The sequence below is a fragment of the Podarcis bocagei genome (assembly GCF_964188305.1).
Source record: "Podarcis bocagei genome assembly, chromosome: 9".
Classification (NCBI taxonomy): domain Eukaryota; kingdom Metazoa; phylum Chordata; class Lepidosauria; order Squamata; family Lacertidae; genus Podarcis; species Podarcis bocagei.
The window spans coordinates 64,392,978-64,413,636 of record NC_138134.1 but is presented as its reverse complement, the minus strand read 5'-3'; the positions used below and the strand labels follow the sequence as shown (position 1 = coordinate 64,413,636).

Sequence of the window (20,659 nt, the reverse complement as noted above, 5' to 3'; positions counted from 1 at the left end):
GTCTATAAGGATTGGGGAATCTTTAAAGAATATTTAGAAAACTATGGAATGAAAGGAAACATCTTGGCAGAATTAGACTCATCCCTGTATTGCATAAATATAAGTTCGTAGGGAGGTAAAAAGAAATTATATAAGAAACATGTAACTGTGTGGTATAATGTAATGGATAGATAAAGTACAGTGAGATTAATTGGAAGTCAGTTTTAAATTTCTTCTCTATAAGTTTTATAATTGTGTTGAGTACCAGGAGTATATATGATGATAATTATATTACTCTTCTTGTATCTTATAGTGTGGTGGTTTGTTTGATTTTTCTGTTATTTGTTTGATTGTATGTTTGTTTACTTGTATGTACGTCTGTTTTCTCACAAATGTATTTATTTTATATATATATATATATATATATATATATATATATATATATATATATATATATAAAAACAAACTGGTTGTGAATCCACAGGGAAGAGAGAGATGAAGAATAGAAAGCATGATGTGTGTTGTAGCAGGATGAGGACCAAAACTGTTATCCAGAAATTATAAAGAAAGGGACAGGAAGCAAAACAATGGGTCTGATTGTGCCATTATATAAAGTTATGGTGTGCCCACAGATAAAAGTTACAGCTTTCCAATGTAATAAAGGCTATTGAGCAGCAGAATAAGAAACGGACAAATAAAATGATTCGACCACTTTCCTTAAGAGACAAGTCTAGGGTGGGGGTTGAATCCTTGAATGACAAGGGAGTCAAAGGTGCTGTAAAGGAGGAAAAGGAGCTTGCAGAGAAGCGGAATCCTTTAATCTGTCTTCAGAACGGAAGATACGGAGCAGTTCCCAGTGCCTGAACTAACTTTTGCATGAAGGGAGTCGGAGAAACAGTTCTCTGCACAGAGCTGGAAATGGTCCCAAATGATCAAAAGTCTGGTGCAACTCCCCTAAGAGAAAAGGTTGCAGCATTTGAGAAAATTCAGAGAAAAGACAAGTAAGATTATGGAGAAAGCAGATGGAGAAAAGAAGAGTTATTCTCCCTCTCTTGTAACACTAGTGTACATCCAAGAAAGCTGAATGTTGGAAGATTCAGGGCAGGTAAAAGAAAGCATTTCTCCACAAAGTGCATAATTAAAACTATGGAACACCCTCCCACAGGAAGCTAGCAGATCGGATAGCTTTCAAAGAGGACTGGACAAATCATGGAGGCCAAGACATTCTGTGGCTACTAGCCATGACGACTAGGTTCTACCTCCGCAGTTGCCAAGAATCACAGGTGGGCCATTGTGCTCAGGTCCGGTTTACAGGTTTCTGTGGTTGGTTTCTGTGGGAACAGGGTCCCTTGGTCTGATCCAGCATGCAAGATCCTGTGTTCTTATGCAAGGCATTCTTAAGCAGGTGTCTGCCCAACAACCTTGGTAAGCCTGCATTCAAATAAACACATACGACGTCCGGTGTGAGTTAGTCGCTGATGCCCAGGAACAATCAGTAGCCTTCCAATGTTCTCCTGATTGTTGACTTGGATTCGGTGCCTTTTAAATTCACAAATGCAAGACCTGCTGGGATTGTTTCCACTCGGGAGCTGCTCCCAAGCAAAGTCAATCGAGGACGAAAGAAGAGCTTGCCGCCATCACCCATCAACCTGTGGCCCTCCATAAAGTTTGGGGGCTCCATCTCCTATCAGTCCCAGCCAGTGTAGTCAATAGTCAGAGGTGATGGGAGTTGTGGTTCAACTGGATCTGGAGGGCTTCAGTAGGTTCCCTTGAGAAGCTGCCAGTTAATAAGGAACCATCATGTGACCCGAACCAATCTAATTGAGGAGATAGCTTCTCTCGCCGTCTCTCCCTATGCTTTAGGCCCTTGTTGTGTTAGTTTTTCCAAGCTGACTCACTTCATTTTTTTAAAGCACATTTGTCTCCACCCTCCTATGCAATCAGTCCCATTCTGTATCCCATTGTGGGATGTTGGCACTGTGAAGGGTGTTGCATAACCAAACTTTGAGAAATACATTCTTCGAGGGAACAGGCAACAAAGGCTCTTGTGATATAGGCTCTGAGGTTGCTGTTTTTCTCCTCTGGATGTCTGACTGCTGCAGTACTGGAGAGACACAGCTGGTAGTGTTATTTCCCGCCACCCCCCCCGAAAGTCTTCCCCCCTATAGTGCAAAACCGAGTCCACAAAACATACGAAAAGGTTCAGGTGATCCGAAATTTGCTAACTACAAAATACGGGCACGACCTACAGGAGCAAGACTGTTCAGCAGAAACAGAAGATGCCTTTGCATTGCATTTTACCTATGGCTGATAGCTGCCACTACTTCTGTTTATGCCCCTACTGATATGCATAGCTGTCAACTGTCCTTTATTTGGCGGGAAAGTCCCTTATCCCAGTGCCATGTCCCACTGCTGTCCCTTATTGATGATGTCCCTTAATTTTCTCGGGTTTCAAAGGAAGCAGCTCCTCTCCCTCCCTCCCTTCCGGCCAGGGAGGAGGGAGGCTCCAACTGTATTGCTTGGCTGCGTTGCTCACCCAATAAGGAGTCTAAGAACGACCAGGGGGTGGTGGAGCTTGCATGCCTTGTGCTGATCAAATCGGCCACGTTGCCTGGGGAGTCGCCTTTGCTCAGGGCTTCCCAGCGGAGAGGTGACGGTGCTTTTCCTTGCTGCATCCCCTTTGCTGGGTTGCTGTGCTGTGGGAACCACTGCTTGAGGCTTCGTTTGGCTGCTGGCTGGGCTTTCTGCCTTTGGCTCAGAGGGACTCAGAAGTTGAACATACCTGTGCCCTGAAAATCCCTTATTTTGGCTGCTGATCCCTTATTTTTGAGGCTGCTGGTCCCTTATTTTCAAATCTGTAAGTTGACAGCTATGCTGCTGTGCCCTATGATGTGTTAGAAATCCCCAAGGCACCAGGTGCGTTTTGCGACTGGCACAGACCCAATTGCGACCACACGAAAATCTCTGGGTGCCAGGGTAGTGACTGACATCTTCATCTGGCCAGCCCCTCAGGCTTTCTTAAGTAGAGTTCATTTATTGCATTTATATCCCACCTGTTTCTCCAAGGAGTACATGGTTCACAACCCTCCTCAGTTAATCCCTACAGTGACCCCGCGAGGTGGGTTAAGAGGTTGTGACTGGCCCAAGGTCACCCAGGTCCTAGGCAGACACCCTAGCCACCCTACCCCACTGGCTTCCTTGCATACCTCTGCTACAGGGGCAGATTAAGTAGGTAATTAAAGAAGGAGAAAGCAAAGTGTCATTTAAGGAAGGGTCTGAAATATTTTCCTTGAAACTTTGTTTTATTCAGGATTGTTCTATTTGATGTTTTAGTGTGCTGTAAACTGCTTTGAGATTTTAAAAAATATAAAGCGGTATAGAAATGAAAATAATAATAATAGTAATAATAATACAAAGAAGAAGCCCCACTGCAAAAACAAAAAAGGGGGGCTAGACATTTCACTGTGGTAACTGCAGCCTACGTTTACGGTGTCATTTGGTAATTAGTTTATATATCTGATTTTCAAACACTGCACCTATTGCCCTGTCCTGTGAAAAGGGCAGGACTGTTTGAGTGTTGCTGTATCCCTAGGAATTAAGATACACCCCCACACACATCTCCACCTTGTTTATGACGTTGCTAGAGGACTGCGAACCCAATAAACCCTTTACCATTGGAACAGAAAGCTGTATAAGCGAGGCTGAGAAGTACAGCTTTGGCACAAAAGCAAAGCTTCACTCTGGAAACATCCAAGCATACCCGCAAGGTGACACAGTGTACTTCCCCTGGCAAATACCCATGGCAGCGTGTACTGCAATTGCAAAATCTCTGGCAGAATACACCGAAAGAACATAAGAGCCTGCTTACTTTCTCACCCTTTACCACTTAACTCTGTTCCAGCAGAACTGCAAACGCTACACAACAGCTCTGAGATTGGATTATTATTAATTGGACTTGTTCATCGCTTGTTACAAAGACGTCTCCAAGTGACTTGCAACGTATTTGAAAGCATAAACATAAATACACTTTAACGTTGAGGCGGCCATGCAAAACCACAAACAATATATGTCTAAAATAACCCCCACATCCTCATCAACCACTGGGAGCTTGGCAGCAACGACATGGAAGCTAGTTTCTAAGAGTGTTGTGGCATTTTAAAGGCTAACAATTTTATGATAGCATAAGCCAGTGCGGTCCAACTTTTCATACCAGAGTACTTTGATTCCTCACTTCTCCTTCCCAAAGTGGTAACTACACTTTGGAAAGAAGGACCCTGTCAGAGCCCTTATGCCTCCTTCACAAAGCCCAGCACCTCGCTTACCTGTCTTTGGGAAGGCAGCATGAGGGCTGAGAGGGGTGTCAAATGTTGCTGTAAAGGTAAAGGGACCCCTGACCGTTAGGTCCAGTCACGGACGACTCTGGGGTTGCACACTCATCTTGCTTTAGTGGCCGAGGGAGTCGGCGTACAGCTTCCAGGTCATCTGCCCAGCATGACTAAGCAGCTTCTGGCGAACCAGAGCAGTGCATGGAAACACTACCTTCCCGCTGGAGCGGTACCTATTTATCTACTTGCACTTTCTGGCGTGCTTTCAAACTGCTAGGTTGGCAGGAGCAGGGACCGAGCATCGGGAGCTCACCCTGCTGCAGGGATTCGAACCGCCAACCTTCTGATCGGCAAGCCCTAGGCTCAGTGGTTTAACCCACAGGGCTGCCAAAAAGGTCTTGATGGCCACATGAGGCTCTCGGGCCATGTGTTGGACCACCCTGGCATAAGCTTTCATGAACCAACTGTCCACTTAATCAGATATCTGAATTGTTACAGGTATGCATATCCATGGCTTGGGTGTGTGTGGCGGATTGTAAGCAGTGAGGTCAGAGGGAAACTAAGTGCAGAAAAGTACAGACAGTGACAATTGAGTCTTTGTCTTATAAAGAATGCCCGATATACTTGCTAATAGCAGCGAAACTCTGCATTGCACAGAACTGGAAAAACAAACAACAGCAGCCAAAAAGCTGGGCTTTTGATTTTATAATGAAAACTTGCAAAGCAGATGCATGTGAGGAAAGGATTTGGTGTGGTGGAGGACTGATGATCAGCAGGATGAGAGGAGGCCTCCATTGTGATCCTGAGGAAAAACCATCTTCTGAAGCTAGTATTTGCTGGTGTACCACTTTCCATTTTCGTATTTTTTTCTTGATGTTGTGCAAAGGCTAAACCAGCAGTTGGGGAATCCTTCCTGCCCACTGCAGAGGGTTGCATTTGTTTGCGGATAATATCAGCAACACACCTGCAATAGGGGAGGCTAGAGCAGCCCAAAGTGGACAGGATGCATCTCCCCCCTCTCTCTATACTTCGCTACCTGTCCAGGGATCAAACAGATCAGTCCTGCTACAGCTCTGAATTGATCACTTAAGGGGAAAATGTCCCATCTAGTCAAGCATCCCAGTCTCACAGCAGCCAAGCAGATGCCTGGGGGAAGCCTGAAAAAGGACCTGAGCACAGACTCCCTCTCCTTGCAGTTGCCAGCAACTAGTATCCAGAGGAATAATGCCCATGACCGTGGAGGCAGAACACAGACTGTCAGGGGGCTGCCATCGGAACAGGGGAGGGAGGCATGGGAATACAGAGAGCCACCCACGCTTCTGAGGAGCAGCTCCTCGTCCAACTGTGGGGAAAGCCACACTTCCATGGAGCAGAGGGGGAATGGGAAAGCAGAGCGAGGGGAGGGCTCAAAGATGCTACTGAGAGCCCAAGCGCCTCACCTAGCCCAGCCGGCCAGGAAACAGGCACGCCGTTTCTGTCGCCCAGTTTACACAGAGGGGTGAAATGCAAAGAGGGAAAGCGGAGATTTGGGGTGTCCAAGTTCTTATGCTGGGGGGGGGGGACCGGAAGGGGACACTCCTGAAATCTGCAAGTGATTGAGACGGACATGAACTTTCTGGTCTTGCACTGTAAATAGTTTGCACAAATAAAAACCTGCTAAAGACAGGTCAGAGTCCTGTCTGGTTACTCGTGAGCAACCACCTCACCGCCTGACACAGACATTATGGCCACTGGCATGGAGACACAGGGAGGTGCCATACATAGAATCAGGCCACTGGTCCATCTAGCTCAGTACTGTCTACACTGGCTGGAAAAATAGAGCGTGCTGAATTTTTCAGCTTTCAAATTCCCAAAATGATGGGTGCTAAAAATGACTTTGAGAATTCAAAATATATTTTGGCTAAATTGATATGATTTAGTCTTCGTGGGTAAGCAAAATGGGCATAAAATTGCACAGAAATCATTAAAACAATTGCCAAGTACTTGCAGTTCTATCAAATATTAATTTTATTTTTTTATTATTATTTAGCATTGCCTGACATTTTCAGAGAGAAAATAAAAATTCTTTGGTTTTCCGAAAGCAGTTTGTATGCTTCTTCATCAAATGTAGACTTACCAGTTACAAAAACAAAAATTCCTCACACCCTCAAAACGTATTTTTTAAAGACTCCTCATGGAAGATATTTGCAAACATTAAGTTTCACTCCCTAAAATGACATGCCCTACCTGGCAGCGAGTTCTCCCAGCCAATCTGGAGATACTGGGGACTGATCCAGGGATCTTCTGCATGCAATACAGATGTTCTACCACAGGATCATGGCCCTTCCTTTCCTTGTCAAGGGCTTCTCCTGCTCCTTTCTTCATGCCATCAACTTTGCCCCAGTTTCCCAGCAGCTATCCCCACCCTCACCTTCCTTCTCGCCCTCCATGCTCCCCCACGGAGCATATTAGGTCCTCAAGCTGCAGATTCCCCATGCTTGGGCGAAACAAGAAAACGGATTACTCCAAATAAGTAAATATATATGTTTGCCAATGGCACCTCAGAGTCCCATGACAGCCACGGACAAGTAAAAAACTGGAAGGTGTCCACATTCCTCTCGTAATGCACACACAAGGTGCCTTCACCTCAGCTTCACGTGGGACAAAGGGCCTAGTCTAGCCAAGAGACAACAAACAAAACAAGCAACAGAAGAGTTGATGGTTAGCGGAGGGATGGATAGGAAAACAGACCAAGGGGAATGCTAAGGACCTCTGGGATAGCAAGGCTTTGCCTTTCTCAGCAAATTCATTAATAAATTCTTCCTTAGCAAGAGTAAAAAACAAAAACCCCAGCCAACTACAGTGGTGCCTCGCAAGACGAAATTAATCCGTTCCGCGAGTCTCTTCATCTAGCGGTTTTTTCGTCTTGCGAAGCAACCCTATTAGCGGCTTAGCGCTATTAAAGGCTTAGCGGCTATTAAAGGCTTAGCGGATTAGCAGCTAAAAGGCTATTAGCGGCTTAGCGGCTTAGAAAAAGGGGGGGGAAGCGGAAAAAATTGGAACACTCGCAAGACGTTTTCTTCTTGCAAAGCAAGCTCATAGGGAAAATCGTCTTGCGAAGCAGCTCAAAAACGGAAAACCCTTTCGTCTAGCGGGGTTTCCGTCTTGCGAGGCATCCGTCTTGCGGGGCACCACTGTACACAGGAAAAACTCTTACTTGGAGGAAGACAGGTGCAGAGGCTGGTATTAAAGAGCATGGAGCGGGCAGGGGAAGGGAGCTGTCCACTGGGAGTTTGCAATTCATGGTGCTGAACCCTGTCAACAGTCTTGGGTTCTCTACAATGCTTTGCCCTGGTGCATCGCAGCACAGAACGAGGATGTAAGGCGGAAGCAATGTCACAACAGGTGGCTTGATCTGGATAGTACAAAGGGCTGACACTTTAGGCATTCAACACATCCATTTCCCTGTTTCCAGACTTTCCCCTCTAGCCTCACAGAAGTCAAATAAGCAAAGGGAGTAGCTTCTGGCCTACTCAAGTTTGACTCAAAGGGCATTATCTTTTAAAAAATAAAAATAAGGAAAATAAGTCGGTTCAAAGCAAAACAAAATTGAGAAGTCAAGAAAACTGCTCCTGGAATTGCTATAGGCGATTCCAGCATGGCTTTCAGATCTTCTGAAAGGGATTCCCATAAAGCTGAGGAGGGACCATTGTGATATATTTATTTCAAGGTGGGGGAGCGGCGGCTTGAAAACTGATTCCTACTTATTCCTGTCCCGAGATTCCTGAATTGCATCTCTGTGTTAGCCCAAACACAAATGAAAATACAAACGAAGAAGTTGCCTGCTTGAGGCCATATTCACACCAGACATATACAAGAATGATTTAACAATAATTCTCTCTTCCCAGGGAACTCTGGGAACTGTAGCTCTGTGAGGGGAACAGGGGTCTCTTAACAACTCTCAACACCCTTAACAAACTTTAGTTCCCAGGATTCTTTGGGGGAAGCCAGGACTTTAAAACTGTATGATAAAGAGTGCTGATGGGGCCACAGCTCCAACAGCCTGCTGTTCTGCCCCAGCGCCCACCTCATTTTACCTCAGGGGCGGAAAAACTTTTCTAAAACAAAACAACAACTGTGGGCTGCATTCCCCTCTGGCCAACCTTCCGGGGCAACATGTTTAGTGCCTGGTCAGGGGCAAAAGAGGACAATGCAATGGGTGCACATTTTACCTTTGTAGAGTAGGCTAGCTTTTCCACACAATTACTGGAGATCAAGGTCCCATGTGGTGACATTCAAGGAGGGCATAAAGTTGGGCTAGGGTGAAGGCGTGGCCAGGGAAGGTGCCTGTGGTCATTTGGCCTTCAGGCCTGAGGTTCCCCACTTCTGCTGTACCTACCTAATGGGCAAACCAGCTCTATGGGTGAATTACTCTGATGGCATCAGGGACTGCTAGGATTTGAACCATCTAACCCTTAGGGCTGGTGCTCCTCATGCGAGCCCCTCAAGGCTACCAAGCAGTGGGAGAAAAGGGCAATTCTATTCTCTTCTGTCTCCAACCCCAAGCAACCCATTGGTTCTCCTTGATTCAGCCTAGCTATAAATGCTTCCAGGTCAGGCCAGGGTCTCTTCCCGAATAGCATTCTGATTTAGACTTTGCCTATCTCTTTAGCTTCTTGCATCTACCAACTCTTCGCACAGCCATCCCTTCAGAGAAGGGCAGGGCACTTTGCATTATGGGTTTCATAGGGCTATCAGGGTACTGCCCCTCTTGTGGGTTTCATAGGGCTATCAGGGTACTGCCCCTCTTGGTGGACATAGGATGCCACTTCCAACCAGAGGCACAGGGCATTGTTTGCACTACTGAATCCAAGGCTGGCCAGCAGTGGCTAGAAAACAGTAACATTTTCAAGCTAGCATTAAAAAGTACCGTAACAAATCCGAAAAACAAGTGAGCTCCAACCCAGTTTTGTTTCGTGAGAATGACTTCTAAGAAACAGAAGCATTCTTTTAAGCTAGTCTTGCTTCTTTGCAAACAGAAGCCCTGAAAAGGGCTGCCTTTTATTTCAAAAACACACACACTTAAATCTAATTAGTCGCAGAAATGGCTTTAGAGTGCATCTCACTCTCCTACCAAACCTATTAACTTTGATGACAGCCATCTTCAGTCATCTTTAAGGCATCTTTCTCCCAGGCTCCCGTTAGCATTCCAGAGTTTTAGGCATGCATGTAAGCACAGCATCCTTTTTTCAATAGGATAATACACAGCAGAGGCCTGATTTAATGCGGACGAAGCTAGCTGCTCAATGCTTTAAAATTTCCCCAGCGTTCACGGGCTCTGCTGCAATGCTGTAAATCTGCTTTGTGCAACCAGCAAGCACACCAATGGTCTGAAACAGTGAATTTGCAAGCTACACATTGTATATGAAGGAGAAAAAAGGAACACTAACCTGGTGAAGAATGCAGCACTGCTTATAAAGGAGATTTCGTCAGCTAAATCCATCTCCTCCGAGCGCAAACTGTCCGTTAAATGGACCCTAACGCAGGGAATTCCATCTGACAGTCTTGGCTGCGGCACCAAGCATGCTGGAGACGATCCTTCTTGCTTGCACTTTGCAACCTAGAGAAACAAAGTAAAAGGGGGGAAAAACATGGGTAAGGGGCAGAGAAATCTTCCCAGCTCATTTGCAGCAGGCAGGCTGGGGTTGGTTTTTTTAAAAATAAAATAGAATGATACAGTGCCATGAATTCACAGCAAATAGTGAGTCAGCATTTCCACCCCCCGTATCCAATGGATGAAAAACCCAACCTCCTGCTGTAAGGCAATGGTTAAAAAAGAAGCAAGCACAAATCTGTAGTGATGGGAGTCCAACAGGAACCTCACAGCACATTGAAGCAAAGTGTAAAAAAATAAAATAAAGCTGGTAATGTACACAAGAACCATGATGTCACAGCAGGCGCAATTAAGGCTTTTTGTGTGTTCCCTTTCTATTACTGCCTCACAATACCCTTACCCAAATCATGAGGTGGTTAAAAAAAATACGATAATGATTGTGTAGCTCATAAGCTACACAGAGCTCAGACTTCCAAGGCAGAAATAATGCCATACAATTAGTGGTTTAAGCAATTATGTACATTATGTCGGCAGGGGCGCTGAATAGCTTAATAACGGCAACTCAGCTATATTTATGGCACCGTAACAAGTAAAACCATCAAAACCATTTGATGTATGTGACTTTCTTATTTAATTTGTGCATTTAGGCCATTATCTTTATGTAACTCGTATGTTTACATCTCCTTCTTCTGCTTATGTAACACCTACCGTTACGCAAGAGGAAGTGTTAGAACAGCTTCACCAGCAATAAAACAAATATGTAGGACATGTGAGGATCATAGAGGTTGGCACAGGGAAATTACGGGACACACACCCATGGCAACCCCCCCCCCCAAGTATGAGCATCCCAAAACTTTTGCAGGCACAAGCGGTGTTCAAAGCAGGACTGCGTTTAACCACCCCGAGAACATCATGAACACAAGCCATCACAAATACCCAATAAAAAAAGAACGTCTGGAGGGGCCGTCACACTTTCCCACTGTCATGGGGGGAAAGTAATCGGCTCTCTTGGCAGATGCTAACAGCAAAGTGAGAGATTTCTCTAAGCTGCTGTTGCTTCTAGATAGAGCAATGCCTGCTCAAGTTACCCCCTCTGCCTCCATAAAGGTTTATGTAAGTCGAGTGGCTGTCCCAGCTTGAACTGCTCCCTGGGTGACCCTTTAGAGATGAGATCTTTATCAAACCTGTTTATCCACCAGAGAAGGCCACAGAGACACAAACACACAACCTTATTCCATCCATCCACCAAGGTTTCAGACCCTTGGTTCATCTAGCTCATGGGTAGGCAACCTAAGGCTCAGGGGACGGATCTGGCCCAATCGCCTTCTAAATCCGGCCCACGGACAGTCCAGGAATCAGCATGTTTTTACGTGAGTAGAATATGTCCTTTTATTTAAAATGCATCTCTGGGTTATTTGTGGGGCCTGCCTGGTGTTTTTACATGAGTAGAACGGGTGCTTTTATTTAAAATGCATCTCTGGGTTATTTGTGGGGCATAGGAATTCGTTCATTCCCCCCCCTTCAAAATATAGTCCGGCCCCCCACAAGGTCTGAAGGACAGTGAACCGGCCCCCTCAAAAGGTTTGCTGACCCCTGATCTAGCTCAGGATCCACATGCCAAATCCTTATCGGGATCCGAATCACAGGCTGAATTTGACAGATGGGCGGGAGCACCCACTTGTCCATACTGCCATAAGGATGTTGCATGACTGAAAGTGGGCGGGGTAAGCCCAGCTGTCAAAACCCCCTCTGCAGCTTCGCCAAGTGTCCTTGCAAGCAGGCTCTCAGCCAGGGGCGTAGGAAGGGGTGGGGTGGCGTTTGCCCTCCTAGGTGTGTGATATCACACTGGGTTCATAAGGAAAGGGTTAACTAATTGTAAAATGACTAACCAATGGGAACCCAAGGGGCGGAGTTAACTGTGTATAAGGTTTAAGCACAGAGGGTTTTTTGGAGGAGTTTGGGTGGTTGAGAAGACAGTCTGGAGTTAGGAGAGAGAGGGAAGATAAGTCTGTGGGTTGGGCTAGTCTGGTGTGAGAGAGTGAGAGAATTTGTTAAGAGTAATCAGTCAAAGTTGAGAAAATCCGTCAGAAAGTATTAGGAAGGTATAGGCCAGTAAAGAAACTAAAGTTAAGATACTGACAGGAATATTATCTGAGAAACCATAAACTTGTTAATGTTTGTACTGTAAAATAAACTTGTTATTTTTGGTTCACTTTTAACAACTGACTGGACCCAGTGCTTTACCAGAGAGTAACTGGTTGGTGGCAGCGGGGAAGCGAGCACAGTGGTGGCACAGGGATCAATAGACCGTTAAACGTCTGGGGACCCTGTGTGATCGCCGGGGGTGGGGGGTAGAGGCAGACCGTCCTAGGTGCCCTCACTGAGGGGGGTGACATTTGTCGCACTGCCTGCCTATGACTCCCAAGCCTACCCTGAGCCTCAGGGTAAGGGGGGAGCTGCGCAGCTTTGCTGACGGCATTCCCCCTTCCCCCTTCGTTTTGACAGCTTGGGGGAGGCTTGGGAGTCACGGGTGTGTGGCGTGCCGTATGTCCCCTGCTCCAGGCACCTGAGCAGCTATCTTGCGCCTGGGATGGCACCCTCAGGAGCGTGCCTGCTCTGGGCAGCGCAGGCATATGTTTTGCCACTGCTCTCGGCTCCTCTGAAGAGAGTGGGGAGGCTGTTTCAAACCATGCAAAGCAATTGAACCTGGAACTTTTCTTCATGCAAAGCAAATGCTCTACTGCTGAGCTGTGGTCCTTTTCTACATCTGCCAGTCTACCAAGATGGCAATCTCACGCTACATAAAACTCATTGCAATGGTGCCAAGTGAGTTAAAAGCTCTGCCTCTCCAATTTTTACCCCTTTGGCATAGCTGACGTTTTAAACGATCCAGGGTTTATCATCCAACGCTGCATTATGAAGTTCCCCCAAGCTTTTAGGCATCGCTCCAGCCAAGGTGTTAATTTATAGACCGTTTTGGGAAGAACAGGGAAATTCAATGAATTGAACCTAAGTAATCCCTTACCCATTAAGCAGACCTCCAAGGAGATATTTTGGGCAGCAGCTAAGATATATGAGAGCCCAAACCCGCCACACCCATTACTGCCCCAGTCGCTGGGTGGCCTCCAGGAACTTCTCACTGTCTCGCCTGCTTTCACAAGAGCTCTGCAAACACAACTAGGAGCCAAAAGACATTGGAGGCTGTGCAAGTTCACTGAATATATATATATATATAGAGAGAGAGAGAGAAAGTGGTCCATCCTAGATAATGGAACATTATTCCACTGTTGTCCATCAGTGAAAGGGCTGCACAGGAACTTGAAAGGAAGAAACAGCAGGCCAAAGAAATGGAGCAAGAAGCTTCTGAAAACAGGCAGGAGAAACTTCCGGAACCAGGCGGAAAAGTGGGCCACTTGGAGATACTGTCAAGATAAAGGAAGTTATCAGCCAACGACAAAGATCATCATCAGCATAAGTGGCAAAATGTGTTTGGGGCTTTACAGATTGAAGTCAGCATCTAATTCTAACACTCCTTCACCAAAATGTATGCCAACAGCCATAGAAGTTGCCTAAGAGTTAGTAACAGAGGTGAAGTGATGGTTCTCTCTCTTGTTCTCAGCAGTATGTTTCTTGGGTATAAATATGGGTAAAAAGTCCAGTTGGAGTTTACTTTACTCACCAAACTAATGCCAGTGTCCTAACAAAAGAGAACTTTGCTGAAGTCCATGTATGTCCACCCAAATGGGCCAGAATGCTTCACTGAGAAGCTTGTCCTTCTCCATTTATGGTATTCTGAAACTTAACAGCCACAACACAGAATTACAGCCTAATGAAAGAATTTGGGTGCCTAGTTGACGTTGTTGGCATTGTTACGCAGTGCACGATAAATCATGCAGGAGTGAACAGGTCTTTCGAGGGCAGAAGACAGCTCACATAAACACCATTGACTTCTGCTTCCCTTCATTGAAGCGAAATGACTGGAAATTAGAAAGCTGGGGGCAGGGCACAGCACTCAACCATGGCGATCTTTTTCAGTCTGCCACCCTTCTTCAGAATGAGCCCAGTGCCACTGGATATGCAAATATTTCTCGTTAGTGTATTTATTTTAAATATTTGCATTCTGCCCCATGCCCAACAGATTCCTGGGTAAACAGCATAAAACACTAACGTATACAATAAAAGGAAATTATATGGGGCCACAGGTAAAAACATGCAGCAGATCAATGCTTCGCACAAATTAAAATGCATGGCAAAAGAGAAATATCCACACCTGTTCTTGGGGAGGGGGAATGTAACAAAGGTGGATGCGTACCTCTTTTGAGAAGGCCTTCCATGACTTCCTGAAATCTGGAAGCAGCCCAGAAGATCAGGGATGAGAAACCTCAGGCTGGGGTGGATGAGGGTGAGAGATGCAGTCTCTCAATCTGGCCCTCCAAACTCTCCACAGCCCACAGCCCTTCCCACCCCTGCTTTGCACTGTCCTTGAGCGTTTATCCCCGACTAGACTGTGTCCTTCAACTCTGATAATGTATTCCTTGCCTGGATGTAGGATAGAAACATGAGTCTGTGTAGAAACAAGCCTACTGTAGCCGGGTAAATTTAATACTTGGTGCTCTGCCCACTTTTGTTTCTGATCTCACTCGCCGCTGGTGGCATGTGGCCCCAGGCAGATCACCTAGAAGGAAATGTGGCCCTCAGGCTGGAAAAGTTTTCCAACCCCTGAAGTAGATAGTCTAGTCCAGGGTCAGGGAGATGTTGTTGAACTACGACTCCCATCATCCTTGATTACTGGCAGTTGACTTAGATGGATGGGAGTCCAACATCATCTGGAAGTCCACAGGTTCCGCTTAACCTACCCAACTTGAAATCTTGCCTTGAAATCTATCACTTGTTGTTGTTTAGTCGTTTAGTCCTGTCCGACTCTTCGTGACCCCATGGACCAGAGCACGCCAGGCACTCCTGTCTTTCACTGCCTCCCACAGTTTGGTCAAACTCATGCTGGTAGCTTCACAAACACTGTCCAACCATCTCGTCCTCTGTCGTCCCCTTCTCCTTGTGCCCTCCATCTTTCCCAACATCAGTGCTTCTGGCTTAATTCTCATGATGGTGTACCTCCGCCAGGGTTCTCATGGGTCTTCCATTTCCTACACATTCTCAACCGGCAGGAAGCCCCAGATTCAACTGAATTTCTGGCAACTCCAGTTTCAAAGGCCCAGGTGCCAGGTGATGGGAAATATTCTTTCTGCCTGAGATCCAGGGGAGCTGCTGCCAGTTAGAGCTGGTAATGCTAGTCTGGGTGACCTGGCATAAGGAAGCTTCCTACGTTCCCAACTGTGGGTTTCAGATTTCTCAAAAGCGAGGCCTTCAGTTGTTGTTGTTGTCATCTGTCTGTCTTGAGAGACAATAGAGTGCGCCTCCAGGGGTGAAGTCTAACCACTGTGTTAGCTGCATTGAAGTGATCTCCCCAGGGCAGTGTGTATGGAGGTCCTGGGCTGCCCAGATGGCAGGACTCCCTTCTTGGCCATGCTGATGTAGCCCAAAGGAAAGCAGAGCAATACATTTGGAACCAGCTTGGCTGCTGGAAGGTGCCATCCAAATGCCTTAGGGACTCTATTCCAGATTTACTCCTTAACCCTATAGACAGCATTTTAAAAAGCAGAGACATCACCTTGCCAACAAAGGTCCGTATAGTTAAAGCTATGGTTTTCCCAGTAGTGATGTATGGAAGTGAGAGCTGGACCATAAAGAAGGATGATCGCCGAAGAATTGATGCTTTTGAATTATGGTGCTGGAGGAGACTCTTGAGAGTCCCATGGACTGCTAGAAAATCAAACCACTCCATTCTTAAGGAAATCAGCCCTGAGTGCTCACTGGAAGGACAGATCCTGAAGCTGAGGCTCCAATACTTTGGCCACCTCATGAGAAGAGAAGACTCTCTGGGAAAGACCCTGATGTTGGGAAAGATGGAGGGCACAAGGAGAAGGGGACGACAGAGGACGAGATGGTTGGACAGTGTTCTTGAAGCTACCAGCATGAGTTTGACCAAAGTGCAGGAAGCAGTGGAAGACAGGAGTGCCTGGCATGGTCCATGGGGTCACGAAGAGTCAGACACAACTAAACAACAAACAACAACAAGGCTGGCTTGAACTCCAAGGGAGATCCCTTCCAAAGCGGGGTTTTCAGACAGTGGCTGCAGCACCCTGTTTTGGCAGGGATCAGTTGCAGCCAATCCCAAGTGAGGTTTCCTGGCCAGCCTAGCTTGGGTCAGCTCCGCTTGGGAGGCCCATGGTGTCATGAAGAGTCGGACATGACTAAACGACTAAACAACAACAACTTTACTTCTCCTGAAGATATCTGGCAAGGCAATGGAGGTTTAGGATCAGAGTTTTCATTCTCCAAAAGGGCTCCCTTCCCAGGTTGATGAGCCCCATCTGCCCCTCATTTCCCTCTACAGCATGTGAAGTAATTGCCTTCTTGACCATTAGACCCACTATTGGCCTCATCCGCTCAATCCACCAGTCTGTCTTTGCATACAGGGGAAAGCCAAGCTCAAAACTACTGGTGTAACTCATTGAACCACCTTTTGCCAAGTCTCCCTCCCTCACTGCCCTCGTCTCTCCAACCAGGAAAAATCAACGAATAACGTCATTGGAATGACTGCAATCTGAGCTTAAGCAAAGAACGGGAATTGTTACAAAATAAGGGGAATCATGAGGAAGATGAAATGCAAAGAATTAAAGAGATTAAATAATTGCTTTCTTTTCTGCAGAGCTGAGATGAAAGGAGAAAGCCATATATTTTGACAGTATGCTATTAAAGTATTTGGAAACAAAACAGTCACACAACTGTAGCCAGCATATTAAATGCCTCCCCTTTATACACTGTAATAAAAGCTTGAAAGTATACAGGACTCATCCGAGAACATAAAAGGCGGCATTACGCACACTATTTGACAGTAACCTTTATGTGATTTGCTCCATTATTGATAATGGCAGATTCATGTTTGCACAGGACTTTGGTAGTCAAATACTTTTGTGTGTGTTGCGCGGGAGTCCAGACTGACAGCCCATTCCACTTCTGTGAATCTGTCGCTCTCACCCTGTCCACTCCTACTCCCTGCTGGTTTCCAAAACGGCAACGATTAGTCAGGGTTTTGTTACTTGGCAAAAACCCTTGCCGTTTCTAAGCTGGTTTTACTTTACAGTATTTCTAAGAGCCCTCCTGGGAGAGCAAAAGGGGTTCCATGCTGTTAAAGTGCCGATTCTTACAATGTCCAAAGAGAAGAGTACAAAGCAAAAAATCTCAATGTGACGGAGCAGCTTTGAGAGCAGTGCTTTTCAAGATATTTTGGTGCAGCCACTGTGCACACGCAAGGCACACATGTGCACACACCAGGACTACGTACTGAAGACACGTGATGCACAAGCCTTGCTGAAGCCAAGCAGATCTGGGGTCTGGTTAGAGACAGGGCACACGGGTTCAGGTATGGGAATATAATTTGACATTCTAAGATTTATGGCTTTACTTTTCACATTTTGCTTCAAAAAATTAAAATATCGGCAAGATTCCAGCCTTTAAGGTTGTGAATTTAAACCTGAAGCAGTGTGGGCAATTCATGTTGAAATCTTGGGTGTCAGAGAGCAGGCAGGTTAAGATTTCCTGTGATCCTTGCCCTTCGTACACAGCATAACATTGTACAAATGAGGCATAATTTATACTGGTATGATAACTAAACTGTTCTTGGAGTGGATTTGCGATTCCACTGCCCCTCTCAGTCCCATTCACTGTTGCACAATATCAGCAGCAACCCTGAACTTCCATGTATCTCTTGCTGTGCTGGGAAAAATTATGAAAGACTCATCAGAAAAGCTGGAGATTGGCAGAGTCCATTTCCTTTATTAACATTGACTCTAGCCTAAACAAAAAGAAGCACTGTAGAAAGTGATAACCAAAGGGTTTTTTTTATTACAGGCAATGAAGCTTACAGAAGTGTGTGTGTGTGCGCGCACACACCCCTACATCAATCTCAGCAGGTCATCGAACGTTCACACATGAACAATTCTGGGACAGGTGGGGTTTGTGTTCCTAAATGTTATTGCCAGGCAATCTATTTCAAATACAAACAAGCAATCTTTAATGGTTAGCAATGGTAACCCTGATTTAAAAAATATAGGTCTTTGGTTGCTTATCCATCATGGCCCTTCTCTAGGTTAATGGAAATGTTTTCTTCTTCTCTGGGTCATTTTAGCTAAATAGCTCGATGATGAGCAACTTCCAAGACAGCAAGAGCAAGTATAAAGGGGAAACTTGATGAGCGTGATTTACTCATGCCCAAGGTCACAATCTCCCCCACAGGCATGTGTGCGCACTTTCGCACAAGTGCATCCAAATGAGGCTGCCCTTTTGAAAGTACCCTTAAAAGAAGGGAAATGCCTGTAATAGGAGAATTCTCATATCCAAGAAATGACTTAACTAGGACTGTGTGCCAGTTAAATAAATCTTGGTCAGTTCATTGGCCAACACTAAGCCAAATTAGGCTTAGTATAAGTGATCGAACATGCTGGTGCAGTTAGAAAATTGTGGCAGCTCAGCTGTTTCCAACTCCTGCTGTTGCCTTAACACCCAGAGCCAAGCCGTGTTTGGTTGACTGTAATCCACAGACCCAGGCTTGCAGTTTTACTCACTACAGATAACCATTAACTGACACTAAGGTTTGGTTTCCCCCTGATCCTAGCTTTGTGTGGGGAACTTGGTGAGCCAGTGTGGTGTAGTGGTTAAGAGTGGTAGTGTTGTAATCTGGTGAACCGAGTTCGCGTCTCCGCTCCTCCACATGCAGCTGCTGGGTGACCTTGGGCTAGTCACACTTCTCTGAAGTCTCTCAGCCCCACTCACCTCACAGAGTATTTGTTGTGGAAGGGAAAGGAGAATGTTGGCTGCTTTGAGACTCCGTAGGATAGTGATAAAGCCATTTTCAAAAGGATTTATCAAATCCAAACTCCTCCTCCTCTTCTCTAGACTACTACTCATCACTGACTATTGGCCACACTCAATGGGAAGAATGGAAACTGCAATCTGCTAACAACAGAGGGCCAGAAGTTCCTCACCCTCCCAGAGCATTTATTGAGTAGTCATCATAGAATCATAGCGTTGGAAAGGACCCTGGGGGTCATCAAGTCCAAGCCCCTGCAACGCATGAATCTCAACTAAAGCATCCATGACCGATGGCCATCCAACCTCTGCTTAAAAACCTCCAAGGAAAGAGAGTCTACAACCTCCTGAGGGAGACTCTTCCACTGTTGAAAAGCTCTGACTGTCAAAAAGTTATTCCTGATGTTTAGTCAGAATCTCCTTGTTTGTAACTTGAAGTCACTGGTTTGAGTCCTACTCTCTGGAGCAGCAGAAAACAAGCTTGTTTCCTCTTCCATGTAACGGCCCTTGAGATATTTGAAGATGGCTATCATATCTCTCCTCTCAGTGTCCTTTTTTCAAGGCTAAACGTTCCCAGCTCCTTCAACCGTTCCTCATAAGGCTTGGTTTCCAGACCCTGGATCATCTTGTTCCTTTTCCTCTGCTCATGTTCACATCCTTCTAAAACTGTGGCACCCAGAACTGGACACAGTAGTCCAGGTGTGGTCTGACCAAGGCAGAACAGAGTGCTTATTTGTTTGCACAAAGCTTACGCTGAGGCTAGATTATATCCTGTCTTTACTGAGCGTTTGCTTGGGATAGTTTACAGGTTGGTCATATGATAATGAGCATCCATCCTTGAAAGATGTTTATACATCTTTCCGTTTATTCATCCCACACTTTGCAATGCATTTCCCCTTCACTTCCCAAACCATAAAAAGTCCAATTTGGTCCACTTTAATTCTGCAAACCTAACGTTCTGGCAAGCACAAAGCAGTGACAATCTGGAGACCCCCTTAGAAGAGACATTTCTTGTTCGGTCTTACATAAGATACAATGCCTATTTTTGGTGCTTTCCATCTGAAGTTGTACTCCTTTCAAAGATCTGCTGCCTAATTAAATTACAGGTAGCATATTGGGTTGATCAAAATGCGTTTCAACTCATCCATGAAAGGAACGATTGAACTCTAGTTTGATGTTTTTAACAGCTCTAAGAATGGTCAATGAGGACAAACTCCTTACAGTTCATGCAGTGCATCAAAACTTGGCACATAAGTCCACTAAACATTTATTTTTATACTGTGTTATGGCATTATGGCAAGTAGAATTGACATGTGTTCACGTTGCATCATAAACTAAAACACAACTCAGTGTGCATTTGTTGTTCTTAGACATGCAATGAGTCTGTTGTCACAATGAACTTTCACAGTAGAGTTCCGTAGGGGAAAGGCAATTCGCCTTCCTTTCACCCCCAAAGGGACCGAGGCTTTTTGAGGCTTCCAATCAAATGTTCTAAGTGCCTTGTGGGGTATTTTCAGTGTTCCACCAAAAGCTTCCGCACTGCCTCCAAAAAGAGTCAAACAGAGGAAGCTGGAAGGTTCAAGGTCAAGGCCAAGATCTGGGGGGAAAGGTCAACTACCTTCTGCCCTGCTAAAAATCCTCTTCATAGTTCTGCCCATGTGAGAAGCTAAGCAAACAAAAGAAAACCTTTTCTACCACTGACAGTCTCCCTTCACTTCCTTCAGCATGACCCAATCAAATGGGTGAATTGCCTTCTACAGATTGCCCAAAGAAAGAAGTAAACATTCTCACTGAAAGAGGAAACGGACTATTTAGATAAACTAAAGAATGGCTA

General features: G+C 45.6%; 1 protein-coding gene across 3 annotated transcripts in view; it reads right to left on the bottom strand.

The window, feature by feature from the left end:
- The window catches only part of FAM13A (family with sequence similarity 13 member A), a 149,046-nt gene that overhangs the window by 79,087 nt on the left and 49,300 nt on the right, over positions 1-20,659 (bottom strand). For all 3 annotated transcript variants that reach the window (XM_081206972.1, XM_081206971.1, XM_081206973.1), the window contains one exon: positions 9,734-9,903. In XM_081206972.1, coding sequence (XP_081063098.1) covers positions 9,734-9,903 — 170 coding nt within the window. The remainder of the gene's footprint in view (positions 1-9,733; positions 9,904-20,659) is intronic.